The following is a 19,956-nucleotide window of genomic DNA, read 5'->3' as shown; positions in this document are numbered from 1 at the left end:
AAAAAAAAATCATTGCCCTGAGAGATGTTCTATCTCAACCAGGGCAGATAGTTACTATGGTTGAAGTGAACTCACAGGTGATGAAGGACCACTGGTTGATGAACTTCCTGTGCCTTGGTTCCCTCCCTGAGAGAGCACTTTGGCAACCCCAGGAGGGCTGCTCCAAAAGCCCAGGGGCTTCTGCCTCTATGAGGACCTATCAAGGCCACAGGCCACGGGAGAGGAGTCTGCTATGGTGCGATGAATTCCCACAGGCCCTTCAAAGTGCTGCACTCCCTTCCAGCCCCAGAAGTGCCCAATGTGACTGTAAATGAGAGGGGAGAAGTGATCAGAGAGTCGCTTCCAGCTCCAGACTCTGATCGGTGCTTGGATTCCTCACTATAAGCTCCGCAGAGCCTTCCCCACCATCGAGCACTAGGTAAGGACATTGTCACTCAGGTCCTTTTACCTTCTTATTTCTTTCTGGTTGGAGTATTGGGAAGAAACTGAGCATTCAGAAATAGGGAGAGTATAGAATAATTAGGTCCCACAGGCATATCATTCAGAACTCAAAAATATTTAAAATAAAACACAAAAATATTCTGCTGTTCTAAAGCTATCATAGAGTCTGGGTTCAGGACGAATAAACAGGCTATGTTTTAATTAGTGTGATCCTGAGCAAGATCACTAGTGTGATATCCCATCTGGGTCCTAGTTTTCTTCTTTTGCACAAGAAAGATACAGAACGAAATGATCTAAAATTGCATCCCCTCCTAACCCAGCTCTTCAGTTCTATTCCTAAATAATTAGGCAATATGGATAATGCAATTGTGGGAACTAGAAAATACATTTAAAAAAAATTGTTTTGAAAGTGTTCTTGAGTAAAGGGAATGCAATATGGTTGCAAAGGACTCAAGTGAGATAAATGTTAATTTATACATGCATTATTTTTTAGAAGAGCCCTGATTCCAATATCAGGAGATCAATGGGAGGAGATGAGTAGTTGGTGAGCTAAGGATCTGGACTAGTCATCCTGATTATCATCATTTTTTTTTCATTTTCTATTCACAACTGTGAGGCATCCAACACTGGACCAAGTACTATGGGAGGTGGGGCATAAAGTGAGATTTCTTTAATTTCAAAAACCTCACAGAAAGTTGCTTTGGAATGATAAGACATATGAAAGGAAAATATTGTAGCACCATGACAGGGTAGAGTTGGAAGCAACGTGGAGAAGGACTATTGAGAATTCAGACATGGGAAAGATTGGTGTTCACCATGGGTGGTCAAGGAAAGAAAGTAGGGACTTGAGTCCCCAAATTGTTGGATGTCTATAGACAGACTTAGGAGGAAGTGTGTTCTCAGGAGGGTACATTTCAAACAGAAGGGTCAGGACTAAACACAGAGACTGGCAAGCAGTGACATTTCTATGATGATGAAAACAGTGTTTAAAGCATGAATCTGGACCAGAACCACAGGGATTTTCCACAAAGAAGAACCAGGGATAGTAGGTAAAACTCAGGAAATTCTTTTCCTTTCCTTTCCTTTCCTTTCCTTTCCTTTCCTTTCCTTTCCTTTCCTTTCCTTTCCTTTTCTTTCTTCCTTTCTTTTCTTTCTTTCTTTCTTTCTTTCTTTCTTTCTTTCTTTCTTTCTTTCTTCCTTTCTTTTCTTTCTTTCTTTCTTTCTTTCTTTCTTTCTTTCTTTCTTTCTTTCTTCTTTCTTTCTTTCTTTCTTCTTTCTTTCTTTCTTTCTTTCTTTCTTTCTTTCTTTCTTTCTTTCTTTTTCTTTTCTTTCCTTTCCTTTTCTTTCCTTTTCTATTTTGGTGGTGGCTTTAAAAGATCTTTTATTTTTATGAATTGATGGGGATATCTATTACTTTTACAATATTGTTAATGATCCAATGAAACCCAAGATTATGGGAGTACAAAGAGAATTGATATTTCCTAAAGTTTCTTCCAACACTGATTCAATGTCTGTCAGTGTTGGAAAATGAATTACAATAGTAATTAGAAATAGTAAAAGAAAATGAAGTAAAAAAATGGACAATGTGAGGGGAAAACCATCAGTAATTTCCTTTTGACCCTGAGTGGGGGGAGTGTAGTGGCCAGAATCTCTGAGAATTATGACCTGGGGAACAGAGAGGGTGCGGAGAACTAGTTTCAGGGGGGAAATAATGCTTGACCTGGCCACACTGCTTTTGATGTGCCAGGTAGAGAATCCAGGGAACAAGGGCCAGCAGGACATCAGTGAGCAGAGAAGCAATGTACGGTAGCCCCCTTGTCTGTAGGGAATGCGCTCCATGATGCCCAGTCATTCCTGAAACCATGGATAATACCAAACCCTACATATACTATGTTTTGTCCTATACATACATACTGATGATAAAGTTTACTTTGTAAATTAGAGTTAAATTCTTAATTATAAACTAGTGACAATTACCAAAAATAACTAATAATAACAAAATAATTATAACAATATGCTGTAATAAAAGTTATGTGAATGTAGTTTTTCTCTCTCTCAAAATATCTCACTGTATTGCACTCAAACCCTTCCTTTAATGATGTGAGATGATAAAATGCCTCCAGGATGAGACGAAGGAGGCGGATGGTGCAGGCACTGTGACACAGCGCGAGGCTACTCCTGACCTTCAGATGATATGTCACAAGGAGGGTCGTCTGCTTCCAGACTCCAGTTGACTGCAGGTGGATAAGAGGGGCTACTCTATAGCTTGAGACGAGGTCTTTGGAGTCCTGTGGGAGCCCTACCCTCTGGGGAAGGAAAGGGTAAGACATTGCCGTCCAATGTTAAACCTTGAGGCCAGGCCCCCGTACATCTGGAAGTTTAGTCAAGGTCCCCGGACCACGCATCTGTGACTGCAGATGGAGCGGCAGCCCCGGGAATTCAGCTTTATATTCATACCGAGAGGGGAAGGGATGTAAAGCATCTTAGAATAAACAGGATCTGAGTTGGATAGAAATGTTGAGATAATCTTTTACAGGAGGCATGTCTGCACCTACGATTCGAAGGAGGTAGAAGGCAGAGGTGGACAATTGATAGACACGGATTTGAAGTGAAGAGAGTAAGGCAAGCGGGAAGTAGCTAATATTAAGATGGTTATTAAGGTCTTGCTGAAGCAAGAGCACTCATGGATCCTGCCCAGAAGTGGCCACCTGGCATCTTAGGAGAGAAACATCCTATCTTCAGACCAAGAAAACTTTTGGTATAAGACCAGGTTCTGGGGTCTGGGTTCAGATGACAGTGCAGCCAGGAGTGAGCAGAGTCCAGGGCGGACCTGGAAGCCATGAGAGGCCTCGGCAGGGGAAGAAGAGAAGCCCCTGGGCAGAGAGGACCCTGGAGGTCTTTGTACTGCTTTGCCTTTATGCATGTTTCCTTGTGCCTGGAATATCTTTTCTTTCTTTCTTTCTTTCTTTCTTTCTTTCTTTCTTTCTTTCTTTCTTTCTTTCTTCTTTCTTTCTTTCTTTCTTTCTTTCTTTCTTTCTTTCTTTCTTTCTTCTTTCTTTCTTTCTTTCTTTCTTTCTTTCTTCTTTCTTTCTTTCTTTCTTTCTTTCTTTCTTTCTTTCTTTCTTTCTTCTTCTTTCTTTCTTTTTTTTTCCCACCTGGCAAATTCTGACACTTCCTTTAATACGTAAAATAAAAATGATGTCTTCTGTGAGGAGGTCCTGCCCTCCGCTTCCAGGCTCCTCCTGCTTGAGCAAAGAAGCCGTTATCCTACCCAATTTTCTTATTCACTTAGCAAATAGTTATTGACTCGTTATCATGCTCCAGTCACTGTGGAGCTGTGGGCACGCGGGAGACCTGAGTGGCTGAGCGAACAGAGCTCACGGTTCCCGCGTTTCCCCAGACGACAGATCTCTGCAACAACAGGCAAGGCCCCCGCGATGTGTTAGGGCACCCTGTGTCCTGTGGAAAGGCCAACGGGGGTGATAGAGGCCGGGGCTGGCACAGGTGGGGCTGCGGAGGGGCTCTGCACGAAGGCTCCGAAGGAATGGAGAAGCTACCCGAGTGGAAATTTAGTGGGAAACAGTTCGAGGAAGAAGGAGCCGCTGCGGCAGAGACTATGACTGTCAAGTCACTGAAGAGGTTTGAGCAGGGACTTGACTTAGCATCAAAAGCCCAGTGTGGCTGCTGGGTTGGGATCAGGCTACAGACAGACAAACAGGGACAGTCTGCTAGGAGGTGATGGCAGTGATGGAGTTGAGGGAGGTCAAGGCTCTAACCCAGTGAAAATAGAGCCTGGATTTGAGAGAAAGACAGAAACAAGGGCTACAGGGAGGATTTGGGTCCATGAGCCTCAAGACCATGACTGCCCAGGTTGGAGAGGGGGCACTTGGGGGCACCCGCAAGAGTGGGTTTGAGATGGCCAACAGACGCCCCCAGGGAGGCGGGACCAGACAGTTGAATGGATGCATCTGGAGCGGGGAGAATTGATTTAGAAGGTCATCAACACGTATGCTTGTTTTCAGCCATGACATGGGACGGCATTGACAAAGGGTGAGTTTACAAAGCAAAGCAAAATGAAGAATCAGCACTGAGCTCTGTGAATTAGAAGCAGGACAGAGAGAAAGAGCGACAAGGCAGCTGAGGAGGAGTGACCCCTTGGGTAGGAAGGACCTGAAGGCTGGTGCCCTGAGAACCCAGGAGGAGAGCGTGTCAGGAGCCAGAACAGAGACCCCGCTCAGGGTTGGCTGATGGGCCGGGCAAGCCAAGGGCCGGGAACTGGCAGCTTAGCAAATCATGGATGACTGGTGTGAGCGAGGAGGGGCGATTTGATGGGCTGGAAGGTGGTGAAGGTCTGACTGCAATGGTTTAAGAGAAAACGGACCAGGAGGAACCAGAGGCCATGAGTGGAGGCAGCTCTTTGGGAGGGTGTTGTTGCAGGAACAGGAAAGGAAACAGACCAGGGGCCGTGGGAGAAATGAGTCAAGAAAAAGAATGGAGGAGGCGAGAGGGTGCTTGTTTTTTAATTGTTTAATAAGTGAAAATAGGAGCGTGTTTCTTTGACGAGGGAATGTTCCAATACACAGCTGGAGAGCAATCAGTTGCTTCTCTATTTTCTCTATTAGAATATTTGCATCTTCACTTCAGGTCCTCTGTATTACATAACTGTTTAGCTCCTGTGCTAAGAATAATGCCTCCAACACAGAAAACGTTCACTGAAGTTTTGTTACCTTGACCTCACAGTACGACTTAAATATTTACTATCTATGAAGAAAATAAATCTCAAAAGTGCCCGAGGTCAATGGAGGCAGAGAGGAAGTGAAAGAGGGCCACAGTTTGGCATAGAAATGCAAAGAGATAGACTGGCTCCTTGTTTTCTGTGACTCTCAGATTTACTCAACCCCCCTTCGCCTTGACTGAGGTTCACACCAGTGTCCAAAACGCTGAAACTCTGACCTCCGTGCCCCAGGAGGAGGCTGCTACAGCTAGGTCTCCATCAGGACTTGGGAAGGAGCCCAGTGGGGGGAGGACTGATTCTTGGTATCCAGAAAGTCGAAGAAGGAAATAAATGGAAATTACAAATAAAAATATACAATTGAGGGCAGCCCGGGTGGCTCAGCGGTTCAGCACCGCTTTCAGCCCAGGGCGTGATCCTGGAGACCCACACCTGTGGAGATCCAGTCCCACGTCGGGCTCCCTGCATGGAGCCTGCTTCTCCCTCTGCCTGTGTCTGCCTCTCTCTCTCTCTCTCTCTCTCTCTCTCTCTCTCTGTGTCTCTCATGAATAAATAAATAAAATATTTTTAAAAAATAATAAAAATAAAAAAATAAAATAAAAATATACCATTGAAATTATGTAATCTTGGTCCAGTGCACCACCAATACTTTATCACTATAAAGGATCATTTATACCCGAGACAAGGAATATAGATAAATAATAAGATAAACCTTAGCCGAAGAACACTTGGGTTTCTAAAACCTACTTAGTTTCCACGAGGCAAGATAACTGGGTTACAGAAGGGATGGTAGGGGCCAAAAATTGGGCTGTGAGAGCAGAGAACTGGTGACAAGAGCAGACCCTGTGAAGGAGGCTGCCGGCAGGGATCGAAACGCTGGCCTCTTAAAGCCCTTGCCGAGAGCACTTTACTCTGGAGGTGGTGGAGGGAGGACAGAGGTGCTCTGAGGGTTCCTGCTCACCTTCTGTGGTCCGACTTTCTTCGTTGTCCTTCCCTGCCTCACATCCAGGGACATGAGTGGTGAGCCATGGACCCCTGGGAACTGGAGCTGGGTGACAGAGTTCATCATCTTGGGCTTTCCTCATGTCCAGGGGGTGCAGGCTTACCTCTTCGTCTTGCTACTTCTCATTTACATCACCACCGTCCTGGGAAACCTGCTGATATTCCTGGTGGTGCGCCTGGACCCCCGGCTCCACACGCCCATGTACCACTTTGTCAGCGTGCTCTCGCTGCTGGAGCTCGGCTACACAGCGGCCACCATCCCCAAGATGCTGTCGAACCTGCTCAGCGAGGAGAAGACCATTTCCTTCTCCGGATGCCTTCTGCAAATCTATTTCTTTCACTCTCTTGGGGCTGCTGAGTGCTACCTCCTCACAGCCATGGCTTATGACAGGTACTTAGCCATCTGCCAGCCTCTCCACTACCCCACCCTCATGACTCCGGCGCTCTGTGCCCGGATTTCCATTGGCTGTTGGTTGGGAGGCCTGGCTGGGCCGGTGGCTGAAATTTCTCTGGTGTCCCGTCTCCCTTTCTGTGGCCCCAATCACATTCAGCACATTTTTTGTGATTTCCCTCCTGTGCTGAGCTTGGCCTGTACAGACACATCTGTCAATGTCCTAGTGGACTTCGTTATCAACTCCTGCAAGATCCTGGCCACCTTCCTGTTGATCCTCAGCTCCTATGTCCAGATCATCCGCACAGTACTCAGGATTCCTTCAGTTGCGGGCAAGACAAAGGCCTTCTCCACCTGTGCCTCTCACCTGACCGTGGTTCTCATCTTCTACGGGAGCATCCTCTTCATGTATGTGCGGCTGAAGAAGAGCTACTCACTGGACTATGACCGTGCGCTGGCTGTGATCTACTCGGTGCTCACGCCTTTTCTCAACCCCTTCATCTACAGCTTGCGCAACAAGGATATTAAGGAGGCCGTGAGGAGGCAGTTGAGGAGGTCAGGGATACTGCGATGAAGGTGGGGAGGGCAGGCCAAGTGTGAGGCCAACCTAGGGTGGCCCTGGGGGTCGGCAGTCCCCACCGATGAGATATTGGGCGTTGAGTGCTTTTCTGCATGGGACACAGAACTGGGGCAAGTGCTGCTCGGCTCTCAGTGCCAACTCGACCACCATACTCTCTGCTGGAGCCGCATGCAGCAAGCCACCAGACTGGAATAGACATTAGTGCGGTGATTTTCAAATCTTGGATATTTGTATACCACACATGGGATTTTTTTGTCAAATTTGAGCTTTACTATAAATAAATAAATAAATAAATAAATAAATAAATAAATAAATAATAAACGCAGTAAATTTGATACGTATTTAGTTGTTTCTGAACAATAATATTTGTGAAATAAATTTTAGAAGAAAATTAAATGGCTTTTCACATGCTGTTTACACTTGAATGGTATTTTATACCTACTGGTTGTTTATGGATCACCATGGGAAACACTGGCATAGTAGAGGAAAGCATGTTTTTATGACAACATAAATCCGGGTTTAAATCCAAGGTCATTCAGTTACTTATTAATTGCATGGTCTTTAGAAAGTAACTCAAACCCTTAGAGTCTTAATTTCGCCATTTGCTAAAAATACTTTCTTAAAGGTTGTTTTGTGAATTAGTGATAAGGTCTGTACATCACAGACAAATTGTCTGGCATGTAACTGATAGCTATATGTGTATATATATATATATATATATATATATATATTTTTTTTTTTTTTTTTTTACTTTTATTTATTTTATTCTTCCCCAAATCTCTCATCATTGCTCTGGGCCTTAGAACAAGATCCAGGAAAATGTAACTATGCAAAAATACTTCCCAGTTACTCCCCCAGAGGAAAGGAGTAAGGAGCCAGAGGGTGTACTTGAGAGGTGAGCCAGCCGTGGTGCTCGGGTTCCCGAAGTCTGCGTGTTTCAGTCTTGGCGGCCTTGACATCCGTTTTCTGTGATGGTGCAGGAGTTGTACCACTGGCAGGAAACAGGATTGCTCTTTACATTGGACTGCCTCTTTATTATGTTTCAAGCTAGTTATGTCCTTAAACCTATGAAAATATATGAGAAATAATCCTATAACTTAGCATATGAGATATGTGGTGATTTAGTTATTAGTTGGTATTAGGGATTATCATGAACCTGAATATGTACTATGAATAGAGAATCAAACACTGAGTATAAGAAAATTTGCAATTTTATAGAACTTTCTACAAAAATCCCCAAGTGTTTCTATTCCAACCACCCTATAGATACCCATTCACCCATCCATTCAGTCCATCAAGCACATGTTTATTTAGCTCTAACTCTGTATCAGGTGCCATGCAACAACCTACATAAAAGGATGAGCAAAACAGAATCAGTCCAGTTCCTGCCCTTAGGCTAATGGTTGGAAAGATTGAGAAGATAGATATTAACATCATAATTAATTTATACTTAATTATAATTACTTAATTAAAACTGGTAATTAATAATAAAACACATGCACTCTCTTCTGGAGGAAATGACATTTAAGCTGAAAACTCACAGAGAGATCAAAGTTGGCCATTTTATGAAAGCAATTTCAAAAAAATTGGAAGTTTAGACCCAAGTGAAACAGCTTGCCAACGTTACAGGGCAAGTCAGTCAGGGACTCTGATGAAGAAAACAAAGGCTTCAGCTTCCCAGCTGGGTTCCTCTAGGCTTTATTTATTTATTTATTTATTTATTTATTTATTTAATAAATTTATTTTTTATTGGTGTTCAATTCCTCTAGGCTTTAAAAGGTCCAGGAAAGCACGAGGAAAAGGAAAAAAGAAAAGATGAAAATACCAGTTAAAGCAGTTGATGACTAGGCTATGGGTCTGGAATGGAGTCGGCAGTGGCAGCCAGGGCTTGGGCACCTGAGGACTTGCAGAGGCAGGTGTGAAAGTGGGACTCACCTCCAAGAGAGTGAAGGACAACTCGCAGAATAAGAAAAATGATCTGCAAACCATGTATCTGGTAAGGGACTTCTATCTATCATATACAAAGCACTCTTACAACTCAGTAAGAAAAAGGCAAATAATACAATTGGAAAATGAACAAAGAATCTGGGTAGGTGGGATCCCTGGGTGGCGCAGCGGTTTGGCGTCTGCCTTTGGCCCAGGGTGCGATCCTGGAGACTCGGGATCGAATCCCACGTCAGGCTCCCGGTGCATGGAGCCTGCTTCTCCCTCTGCCTGTGTCTCTGCCTCTCTCTCTCTCTCACTGTGTGCCTATCATAAATGAATAAAATTAAAAAAAAAAAAGAATCTGGGTAGGTGCTTATTCAAAGAAGATATGCAAGTGGCCAATAAGCACATGGGATGATGCCCAGCATCATCATCCTTGGGGAACTGCAAATCAACCTCACAGTGAGATTCCACGTCACACTCCCTAGGATGGCTGGCATCAGAGGGCCAGGTAACCACATATGCTGCTGCTGGTGGAGGTAAACCAGAACCCTCACACACGACTTGTGGAAATGTAAAGTGATGCAGCCACTTTGGAAAACAGCCTGGCATCTCCTCAAAAGATTTAACAGAGGGTTGTCACATGACCCAGCAATTCTATTCCTCGGTATGTATCCGAGAGAAATGAAAATATGTGTCCACGCAAAAGTTTGTACGTGAATATTTACGGCAGCCTTTCTCATGGTAGCCAAAACACAGAGGCCATCCAGATGTCTGCTGATGGAGAACTGAGTGAACTACACGTGTACATACCTAAACAATGGAATGTAGTTGTACGTAACAAGAAATGAAGTCTTCATACATACCACAGCATGGATGAACCTTGCAAGTATTGTTCTATGTGAAAGAAGCCAGACCCCCCCCCCCAAAAAAAAAGGCCACCAACTCTATGATATCATTCACACAAAATATCTGGGATAGAGAAATCTGTAAAACAAAAACTGGATTAGAGGCAGAAGTATGTGTGTGGGGCAACTGGGTACGGGATGGTGAGAGGTAAAGGATACAGAGTTTCTGATGAATCAGTAAATTCTATCCCTGAAACTAATAATTCACTATATGTTAACTAAGTTGAATTTAAATAAAACCTAAAAACAAAATACATGAACCTAAAAAAAGGATGCAGAGTTTCTTTATGAGGTGTTTAAATGTTCAGAACTGATTGTTAATGATGGTTGCACATGTCCGTAAATATATTAAAAGCCATTCAATTGTACACTCTAAATGGATGAATTGTTGTGGTTTGTAAATTGTATCTCAGTAAAGATGTTTTTAAAAGCAGGGCTGAAGTAAGGCTAACTTGATGACTATTTGCTTTAAAACTGAATGCACTGCACTGTCTGGAGTTTTATGGGAAGCTCTGGGCTTAACAGGTGCATGACCACAGTCTCACCAGAACATGGCTAAGTTGGCCAGATAGACTTTGTTCTAGATGTCTCCACGGGGAAGAAGCCTTAATTTATTCGTTTATTATTTTTTAATTTATTTTTTTAATTTATTTTTTTATATTTTTTAATTTAAATTCAATTTGCCAACATATAGTATAACACCCTGTGCTCATCCCATCAAGTAGAGCAGGAGCCTTTAAACATGAGTTTTAGATTTAGGGAGACAGATAGATATGAAATGGGGAAGGGGAAAGACGAGGAGGGTAAGAGACTGTGAGAGAACTATTCTAAATTAAAAGACATCTAGAGGGGATCCCTGGGTGGCTCAGCAGTTTAGCGCCTGCCTTTGGCCCAAGATGTGGTCCTGGGGTCCCAGGATCGAGTCCCACACCAAGCTCCCAGCACGGAGCCTACTTCTCCCCTCTGCCTGTGTCTCTGCCTCTCTCTCTCTCTCTCTCTGTCTTTCATGAATAAATACATAAAATCTTTAAAAAATAAAATAAAAGACATCTAGAAGACACAACAATCAACTAACATGGATTTTGATTCAAATAAACCAAATGGGAAAGGACGTTTATGGGGTGGGTGAACACTTGACTATGGACCAGGTATCAGGTGCTTTTGAAAAATTGTTGAATCTTTAGAGCGTGACAGCCCATTGTGGTTAGTGAAGAAATGTGTTTAGGGGGAAATATCAAGATCTTTGGGATTTATTTTAAAATATTTTTTGGGCACCTGGGTGGCTCAGTTGGTTAAGCATCTGCCTTCTGCTCAGGTCTTGATCTCAGGATCCTGGGATGCAGCCCCTCATTGGGCTCTCTGCTCAGTGGGGAGCCTGCTTCTCGTTCTCTCTCTGCTTCTCCCCCAGCTTGTGCTCCCTCTCTCTCTCTGTCAAATACATAAAATCTTTAAGACATATATTTTTAAAAAGATGAAGTAAAAATAAAACTATTTTATTTTTGTATAAAATATTTTGTTTTATTAAAATTTGAGTTCTATGGGCTTAGTATTTTCTATACTTTCATTGATGTTTACAAATATTGCATAATAAAACATTTTTTAAGAAAACAAGGAAAAAAAGGCATGCTTGGGTGGTTCAGGGCATTAAACATTTGATGTCAGGGTTGTGGGATCAAGCCCCATGATGGTCTCTACACTTAGCACAGAGTCTGGTTGAGATTATCTTCCTCTTCCCTTTCCCTCCCCCCACTCATGTACTGTCTTTCTCTTCCTAAAATAATAAATAAATAAATATTTAAAATAAAAAAATAAATAAAAAATAAGGGAAAAGGATAATCATTAAAGGAGAGTCATTATCTGTATATTCAAACTAGCAGAGAAAAATATTTGTAGGAAAAAATTACTAAATTCTATCAATCTAACTAGAAAAGGAAGGAAAAAATTCAAGAGAAATGAATGAAGAAAGCAGGAGATACAAATATTTTGGTAGAAACACTTCCAAACCTATTTAGACCACAAAATACGTAAATGGTTAAGTGCACATGTCATATTGGATCTTTTAATCCAGTATTTGCTGCTTATAAGGGAATTGATCTAAACATACAGACACACAGATAACGCCTGGAAGGAAGGAGAGAGGAAATGTTTGATGTGGTAATATTAATAAGAAATAAAATAGAATTTACTATGAAGGAGTATTAGCAGCAACACAGAGAGGAACTCTTAAGATATTATAAAGAAAACATTCATTCTGATCAGAGTTACATCTAACAAATAGCTTTGAAGCATGTAAAATGACAAAAATATGGGAAGAAACTAATGCTTTCGGACATTTCTCTGAAAGAAATCAAAATAATTATACTAAAAAATAGTAAGTGCAGATATGGAAAAAGCAAACCAAAGCTTAAGTATATAACATATTATGTATAATTAAGCTTTAGTTGTCTACAACATATAAGTTAGATACATAAATAGAGAAGTTATATATACATTATATGTAAAGTTATAAAGTTCCAGGTGTATATGGGTATATAAATAAATAGATCCTACATATTAAATATATAGAGGAAATCATACATATGCAGCATTTATAGAGTTGAGATAACTTGTAAAGAAATCCTGTTTTGGAATATAGATATCTTAGTGACTACTTTCTCTGAACATAATGATTTTAGGTAGACAAAGATTATTTAAAGTAGAGAAATGCATCAAAATAACTATTACTTCCATGATTACTGTACTTTACAATAATTCCTGCATGGGGCCTGCTTCTCCCTCTGCCTGTGTCTCTGCCTCTCTTATAAAACATGGGAGTTGATTAGTCCAAAGATATAAGACACATGGAAGGTGACCTAGTGTAGCAAAACAATAAAACTTTTATTTTTTATAGGAAAAATATGCATGCAATTGTGGGGTATCACTGATTAAAATGACACAAACCAGGGGTTTGTGTGACCCGTACACGTGCCTTAGCCAGGCTTGGTGTTTCGTTCCTCGTGGTTTCTATCCCTGTTTGGGGAAAGGAAATTTAAACTGGGGTGAGAATCTTCTATCCTGGTCTCAGAGGAGTAGTGTTTCATCCCACGTTCTGAGAATATCCAACTCTTTTGCTAAGGGATTTAGCAAAAATCAGTCTGATCATTTTCTACTTTCAAAATAAAAAAAAACTATGTCTCATGAAAGATAGTTACTTTCCAACATGGGGAAACACCGTACATCCTAAACAGGACTCTGTTACCTACACGTGCAAAGCATTCTTCTGTTTCGTGCCAAAAGTCATAAAATGATAACTTTTGGTCCTGTGAAACCTAGGGGGTTCAGCATTTGCTCCTGGGATTCCAGAAAGCAAAAAGTAAAGATTGAATGGTGTCCCCTGGAGTGGTATGACATGAGGGCCCTGGAAGTAATTTTCAGCTCAGAACAGTAATAAAAATAACAAAAACGTTAAAAAATAATTAATATCTGATAAATATTATAGGCAGTGTGCTCAACATTTTATACACAATTACAGCATTTAATCTTCAAAATCCTCAAAGATCCCAAGTGACACACAGGCACATTGAGGCACGGGACACTTGTGTTAGTTCTCCAAATCATATTTTTGGAAAGTATGAAATCCAGATTCATGTTTAGACAGTATGACCTAGAGTCCTCAGCCTTAGTGACCATCCTAAGTTCACTCCAGTAAGGAGGAGCTACTGATAACCACCTGACTTTGTAGGAGACCATCTGGGTAAAGAGTCCAAGCAGAGCCTAGGTTACGTTTTTTTTTTTTTTTTTTCAGAAATGCTGAGGAGAAGTTCCCACATCAGGTGTAGAGATGATAACTGATGTCTCCCAAGGGAACTTCAGGTTTAGAACAAATGGTGAAAAGAGATATTTTCTAAAAGCGATGAGCTTACGCAAAAAGAAAAGGTACTATTATGCATAGGAGAGGCTCCTCCTATGAGCCTGGGGCCGGGGCTGGGGAACGAGCTGGATCTGGGGCTAGGACAAGATCAAGGAAACAAAGCAGCTGCCAGATGGACTTATTAGCTTAGCCTGGTTCCCTGGGATCCTGCCTCCACACAGCCCACAGAGCCTCCCTCCAGTGCTTCTGCTTTTGCTGCCTTGGGCAGATATGGAGCCTGTCTGTCATTGTCACCAAGACTCTTCTTTCTGCTGCCTTTGCTCTTAAAGGCCTCAACCCACCTGTAAGATTAGTTGGTCCACAAGTCAAGAAAAAAGTTGAGCTGGTTGACAGCCCGTCAACGGAACCCTGTGCTGAAGGCTGTGGTGTTAAAGACGAGGGACCCTTCTTCCTGCTGTCTGTGTGCCCTTAATCCAATAGGAGGCATGGGGGCAAGCAGGAAAGCAGAGAGAAGCAGAGGATAGAAAGCAAGTCTCACTCAAACAGGGCCCACGTTGGTCCTGACACCGGTGGTGGCGATATTAGTGTGAGGAATCTTTCTTGATGATTCCGATACTTTGGATTAATGTTGGGAAGTAGGGGACGACAGCGGCAAAAATAATCCCATAGGTTAAGGATGTCCTCGTGAAGAGAATCAATGCACCGAGTTGATAGAGCAAAGAACACAAAAGGGTGTGTATTCAAAGAGGTGTGGAACACAAGTAGCACATTTGGGAAGGTTTAAAGGAAGTAAAATAAGAGAACAGTGAGTGTACAAGGACCATTGCTTCTCGAGCCAAGAAAACCAGAGAATTCGACGGACAATGACGTTCTTATCAAGAGCAGCTACTGAATCGCGAGACTCTGAGGTCTCCAAAGGCCAAGCCACCTGTGTAACAGTCGCTAATGGATCCTCTGCACCTAGCACAGGACTAACATAGAATTGCTACTCAAAAGTTTTTTTAATAAATCAATCTTGAAATCTGGAGGAGCAAACCCTTATCAGCACTTCCTGGATAATACTTAGTAACCACGTTTCCTCTTCCTGGGTTTTTACAATTGGTTTTGGGATGAAGGCTGCGTGAAGCCAGCCCGGATTACAGTGAATAGGCCCTGGCTCTGGGGGCAGCTGCAGTTGTGTTTCTGCCCTGGATTCCTAATCATTAACTCCATGCGTTCGGACTCGTTATTGAAATTCTATGATTCGCATTTCTCATTGGGAGAAACCAGGGTTAATATTGCTTCCACAGGATTGTCATGAGTACACAAGAGACAGTGCGTGTAAGATACTTACCACAAGCTCGGGTGTTATTAAAAAATGTCAGCCCTTATAAATATGCAAGGGCCCCAGGGCTGGAGATGATCTTAGTGACCAACTCTGACCCATCCTCAGAAAGTTCGGGTCAGCTTTTCAGAAATGCAAATGCAGGGGCAGCCCGGGGGGCCCAGTGGTTGAGCTTCGTCTTCGGGCCAGGGCCTGATCCTGGAGACCCGGGATCAAGTCCCACGTCGGGCTCCCTGCATGGAGCCTGCTTCTCCCTCTGCCTGTGTCTCTGCCTCTCTCTCTCTCTCTCTGTCTCTCGTGAATAAATAAATAAAATCTTAAAAAAAAAACAAAAGAAATGCAAATGCATGCATGGGCTTCACTTTCAGATTTTCTAAATCATAAGTTCTGATGACCAACTGGTTTTGGGGAATCGCTGATCTGATCCAGCCAGAAGTATTACAGATACAGAAACAGCACAACTTAGTGGCAAAACAAGGTATAAAATCTGGTTTGGACGGTGTTTCTGTGATGCCACAGTCACCCCAGTGAGGACTGGAAGCCCGTGGAGGACAGAGTCAGTGACTCTTACAATCAGTGACTGGTGGGTTTCATGAAATTTTGGGGAAAGACATTGATTGGTATAATGTCATTTCTTTTTCTCTTTTTTAAGACTTTTTTATTTATTTGAGGGAGAGTATGAGCATGTGCAGGAGTGGGGTGGGGGGTCGAGGGAAAGAGTCTCAAGCAGACGCCCTGCTGAGCACAGAGCCTGACCCTGGCCCTTGATCTCAGGACCTGAGCTGAAACCAAGAGTCGGACGTTTAACCAACTGAGCCAGCCAGGCGCCCCGGTATAATTTCATTTCTTGAACACCAAATAGATCAAACAAAACTATGTGTTTACTGAGGACAGAGAATAAAGTAGAGCCCTGAGGTTGAAACCACCTCTCTCTCTGGACAAGGGGAGGGATGGAAAGAGGACTTGGGGCAAGTTGACAGTAGCAATGATCAGAACTACAATGTCTTTCTCATCCCTTTCGTCCCGCTGTCCGGCCTCACCAGCATGTGGGGCCGCAGAAGAGAAGGGCAGGAGCCCGGCTGGCCGGGCAAGGAGGAAGCCAGCCTGTGCCCAATAGCAGTAGAAGCCACGTGTACCGCTACGGTGACACAACACAGCAGGGGCACTGACACAAACAGGCCATGACATTGCCGCCCACAACCTGGACGAGGCGGTTTTTTTGTTCTTATTTGCAACAATAGAGCGAGTGGTGTTATTTTTCTGCAGTAGAAAAAGATCATACTCATGAACAAGTCAGGAAATGGTGAAATGCTGAACTTCCAGGAGGTTTTTCAGAGTCCAGCCTCCAGGTCTACCCCCTGACCCCACCAGCCCTCCTCCAACGGCAGAAAAACCTTCTAATAGCATCTTTCATGTCCTTGTTTCTCAGGCTGTAGATAATGGGGTTGAGGAAGGGAGCAAGGATTACAAAGCTGACAGCAATTGCTGTGTCCCAAAACACTGAGTAGGTGGCTGAGAACCGCAGATACATGACAGCCACACTGCCGAAGAAGAGCAGGAACACAGCAAGGTGAGCGGCACAGGTGGAGAAGGCCTTGCGGCGGCCCTCGGCCGAGGGCATCCCCAGAATCACCACGATGATCCGGACGTAGGATAGGGCGATGGCCAGGAAGGAGGCCACGATCTCCACTGCGTGGATAGCGTCCACGATGACCACCAGCGATGTGTCTGTGCAGGCCAAGCTCAACACAGGTGTGAAGTCACAGAAGATCTGCTGGATCTGGTTGGGGCCACAGAAAGGCAGGGTGGCAATCCACGCGATCTCAGGGAGCACAAGGAGGAAGCCACAGAGGCAGGACCCAGCTGTTAACTGGGTGCACAGCTTGGGAGTCATGATGGTCGGGTAACGGAGAGGACTGCAGATGGCGATGTACCTGTCAATGGCCATTGCTGTCAGCACACAGCCTTCCGTGATGCCCAGGGAGTGGAAGAAGTACATCTGCAGGAGGCAGCCGGCCAGAGAGATGGTCTTCTGTTCACTGACCAGGCTGGAGAGCATCTTGGGGATGGTGGTGGTGGTGTACCCGACCTCCAGGAAGGAGAGGACACTGATGAAGAAGTACATGGGAGTGTGCAGAGCCACGTCCAGCTGGACCACAATGACTATCACCAGGTTCCCAGTGATGATGAATCCATAGGCGAGAAGCAGGGGGATGAAAAACAGGAGGCCACCTTGATGCAGAGGTGGGAACACAGAGAACAAGAACTCAGTCACCATAGTCTGATTCCCCAGGGTCTCCAGCTGTGTCATCTGCAAGGGGAAGAAAGGAGACAAACTCCTGGAACGGGGGTGGTGCCCAGCCACTGAAAATCGCCCCACTCCTTTTCGCGGTCAGCTCCGTAAGCTGACTCTGGGGGGCCTAGATAGGCCAGTTGGAAATATCTCTCAGCTGTAGCTCCTGCGGCCAGAAATATCTGGAATATTTGCTTTGAGGCCCCTCAATGCATCTTTTGTAAACATCTTCGGTGGATGCCAAGAAAACACAAACCACACAACAAATTAATTATCTGGACATATTTTCTGGAGGTTCATTAATTTCTTGGTTCTTCCCCCCTTACCCTCTGTCCCTCTGTGTTTAGCTTTAAAATGTGTACTTTTCTTCCTTCTTCTTTTTTTTTTTAAAGACTTTATTTATTTGAGAGAGCGTGCATGCACGCAGGGAGGGCATGAGCGACGAACAGGGGAAGGGCAGAGGGAGAGGGAGAAGCAAGCTCCCTGCTGAGCTGGAGGCTGGACTCCGACTGGTGGCTCCATCCCAGGACCCTGAGGTCATGATCTGAGCAGAAGGCAGACGCCCAACTGATTGAGCCACCCAGGTCCCCCCAAAATGTGCACTTCTCTTTTCAACTATTCCCCCCCTCCTGTTCTTCAGAGTGGTTTAAAAAAAATACAGAGACGCTGTCAGGAGCCCTGGTCTCAATAATTCCTCCCATGGCTTTCCCACCTTTTCTGGCCCTCATCCACGATCTGAGCTGGCTGAATAGTCATCTTCATCTCTGCCCCATTTCTGTTCATTTCATGGTGACATCTGTTTCTTTTAGATGCTAAGTGCCCAGATGTTAGGAAATACTCCTCCTCACATTCCTTTGCTTCTCCTCCCTCTCCTCTCTCTCAGTAGTTGACATGATAGTTGCTCAGGCCAAGAGTCTCTCTAGAACCACTGTGCCTGTTGGTCACTGGATGTTGGACAAGCATATAACTCCACCTCGCACATCCCCCCCTCCTGGGCCACACCTACGGGCCGTGGAATTAAAAAAAAAAAATCACTTCTAACATAACTAAGACTGTCTTGGGAAGGAGACATCACACAATGCAGCTGCAGTAGAAATCAGACCCACATCTACTTGTCATCTACTAGACTTTTTGCAAGGTGAATTAAGGTTCGTGATAGTCATGTACAGTACCTCTCACCCTTGACTATTTTAACAACTTTTTCATGATTTTCTTACCTCCAACAAGCCATTCTGCAGATGAATGTGCCTAAGTATGGCTTTTACTGTCCCTGTTCTTTTCAAAATTATTCAAGGATAAGCCCCACCGATCTTAGCTTGATATTTATTGTCTTCTCTGATCTGATTCCAATCAAATTTTAGAGCCAAATATTTTTCTACATACTCATTAGCTCAGCCAAACGGGACGCATTTCCTGTGTTTCTATTTTTGCTTATGTCGTTCCTTCCCTCCATTCTCTCGCTCTCTTCCTATTGGAATCCTCGTTGCCAGCGTCCAACAGACACTCCTATCATCTTGCAGCTCTCATGGATCTGCGCCGCTGGAAGTGAACACTCTCTCCTCCGACCCCCATGAGTGCTTGGTATTCTCCTCTTTCGTGACTTCTAAGCTTCTCACACTTCAAATATTTGTGTATCAGCAGTATCTCCCCACTCCTGCCCCCCAACCACGGCCTGAAAGCTCCACAGGAGGAACCATAAAGGATGAATGAGGTAGTGTTAGTGAAGAGTTCCCATGTGATGGTCATGATAGCAGGCACATTACATATTTTATCCCATTTATTTTTACTATGACAGACATATTATTATTATTGTTTTATAAATAGAAAAACTGAGAACCAAAGATGAGGAACAACTTGTTCAAATCCACATTTCTGCGATCCAAAACAGTAACTGGAAGCCTGGTCTGTAGACCTTAAAATTCTATTATTATTATTATTATTATTATTATTATTATTATTATTATTATTTTAAATTCCACTATTAGTTTTTGCACCACAGTGGGAAATTTAGATCAGGAGCCACCAGTCACCCTGTCTACTTCCTACTCTGAGTACCACTATATTCTCAGGACTACCCCAAATCTGAAATGAGAGAGTGGAGGTTTGTTTTGTTCTTTTCAGGTCACAAGCAGATTAAAATAAATGCATTGCAGGTTAGGAAAATGAATTCCTATAAAGTGCTTCTTGCCTTGAGGAAGGCTTTGGGATGGAGGAAGCATCAGTGCTTGGCAGAAGGGCAGAGCCTGCATGGAGACAGGCGTGAGATCAGAGTGCCCTCGGGCTGAAGCAAGCACTTCTCCGTCCTTTCTCAGCCGAAAGCACAGAGAATGGCCATGCTGAGTGGTCCTTATGGAGAATGTTGCTGGACAAAACAGGAGGCTATGAGATTATAAGAAAAGACAAGCAAGTTCAGCACAAATTGTCTCATAAAAGGCAAGAGAGTGTCTACTTTGCTGCCCTGGGTGAGACCCTTTTCACTGGGAAGACTGCACCATTGTTCATCATTCAC

At 43.7% G+C, this 19,956-nt stretch overlaps 2 protein-coding genes across 2 annotated transcripts; one reads left to right on the top strand and one right to left on the bottom strand.

Moving 5' to 3' along the window:
• The first annotated feature begins 6,186 nt into the window (after nucleotides 1–6,186).
• Nucleotides 6,187–7,140, top strand: LOC121471519 (olfactory receptor 6N1). Its single transcript, XM_041722334.1, has one exon. The coding sequence runs from the start codon at nucleotides 6,187–6,189 to the stop codon at nucleotides 7,138–7,140; it is 954 nt and encodes a 317-aa protein (XP_041578268.1).
• A 9,365-nt stretch (nucleotides 7,141–16,505) lies between these two features.
• LOC121471518 (olfactory receptor 6K6) lies at nucleotides 16,506–17,465 on the bottom strand. The gene has a single exon (XM_041722333.1). It carries the CDS (start codon nucleotides 17,463–17,465, stop codon nucleotides 16,506–16,508), a length of 960 nt encoding a protein of 319 aa, XP_041578267.1.
• Between the last annotated feature and the right edge of the window lie 2,491 nt (nucleotides 17,466–19,956).

This window comes from Vulpes lagopus, chromosome 11, assembly GCF_018345385.1.
Source record: "Vulpes lagopus strain Blue_001 chromosome 11, ASM1834538v1, whole genome shotgun sequence".
NCBI lineage: Eukaryota > Metazoa > Chordata > Mammalia > Carnivora > Canidae > Vulpes > Vulpes lagopus.
The sequence above is the reverse complement of the archived record's forward strand: the minus strand, read 5'-3'. Positions and strand labels throughout refer to the sequence as shown.

Excerpts from the sequence above, each read along its gene's own strand:
- LOC121471518 (XM_041722333.1), bottom strand. The coding sequence starts at position 17,465 with ATGACACAGCTGGAGACCCTGGGGAATCAGACTATGGTGACTGAGTTC.
- LOC121471519 (XM_041722334.1), top strand. The coding sequence starts at position 6,187 with ATGAGTGGTGAGCCATGGACCCCTGGGAACTGGAGCTGGGTGACAGAG.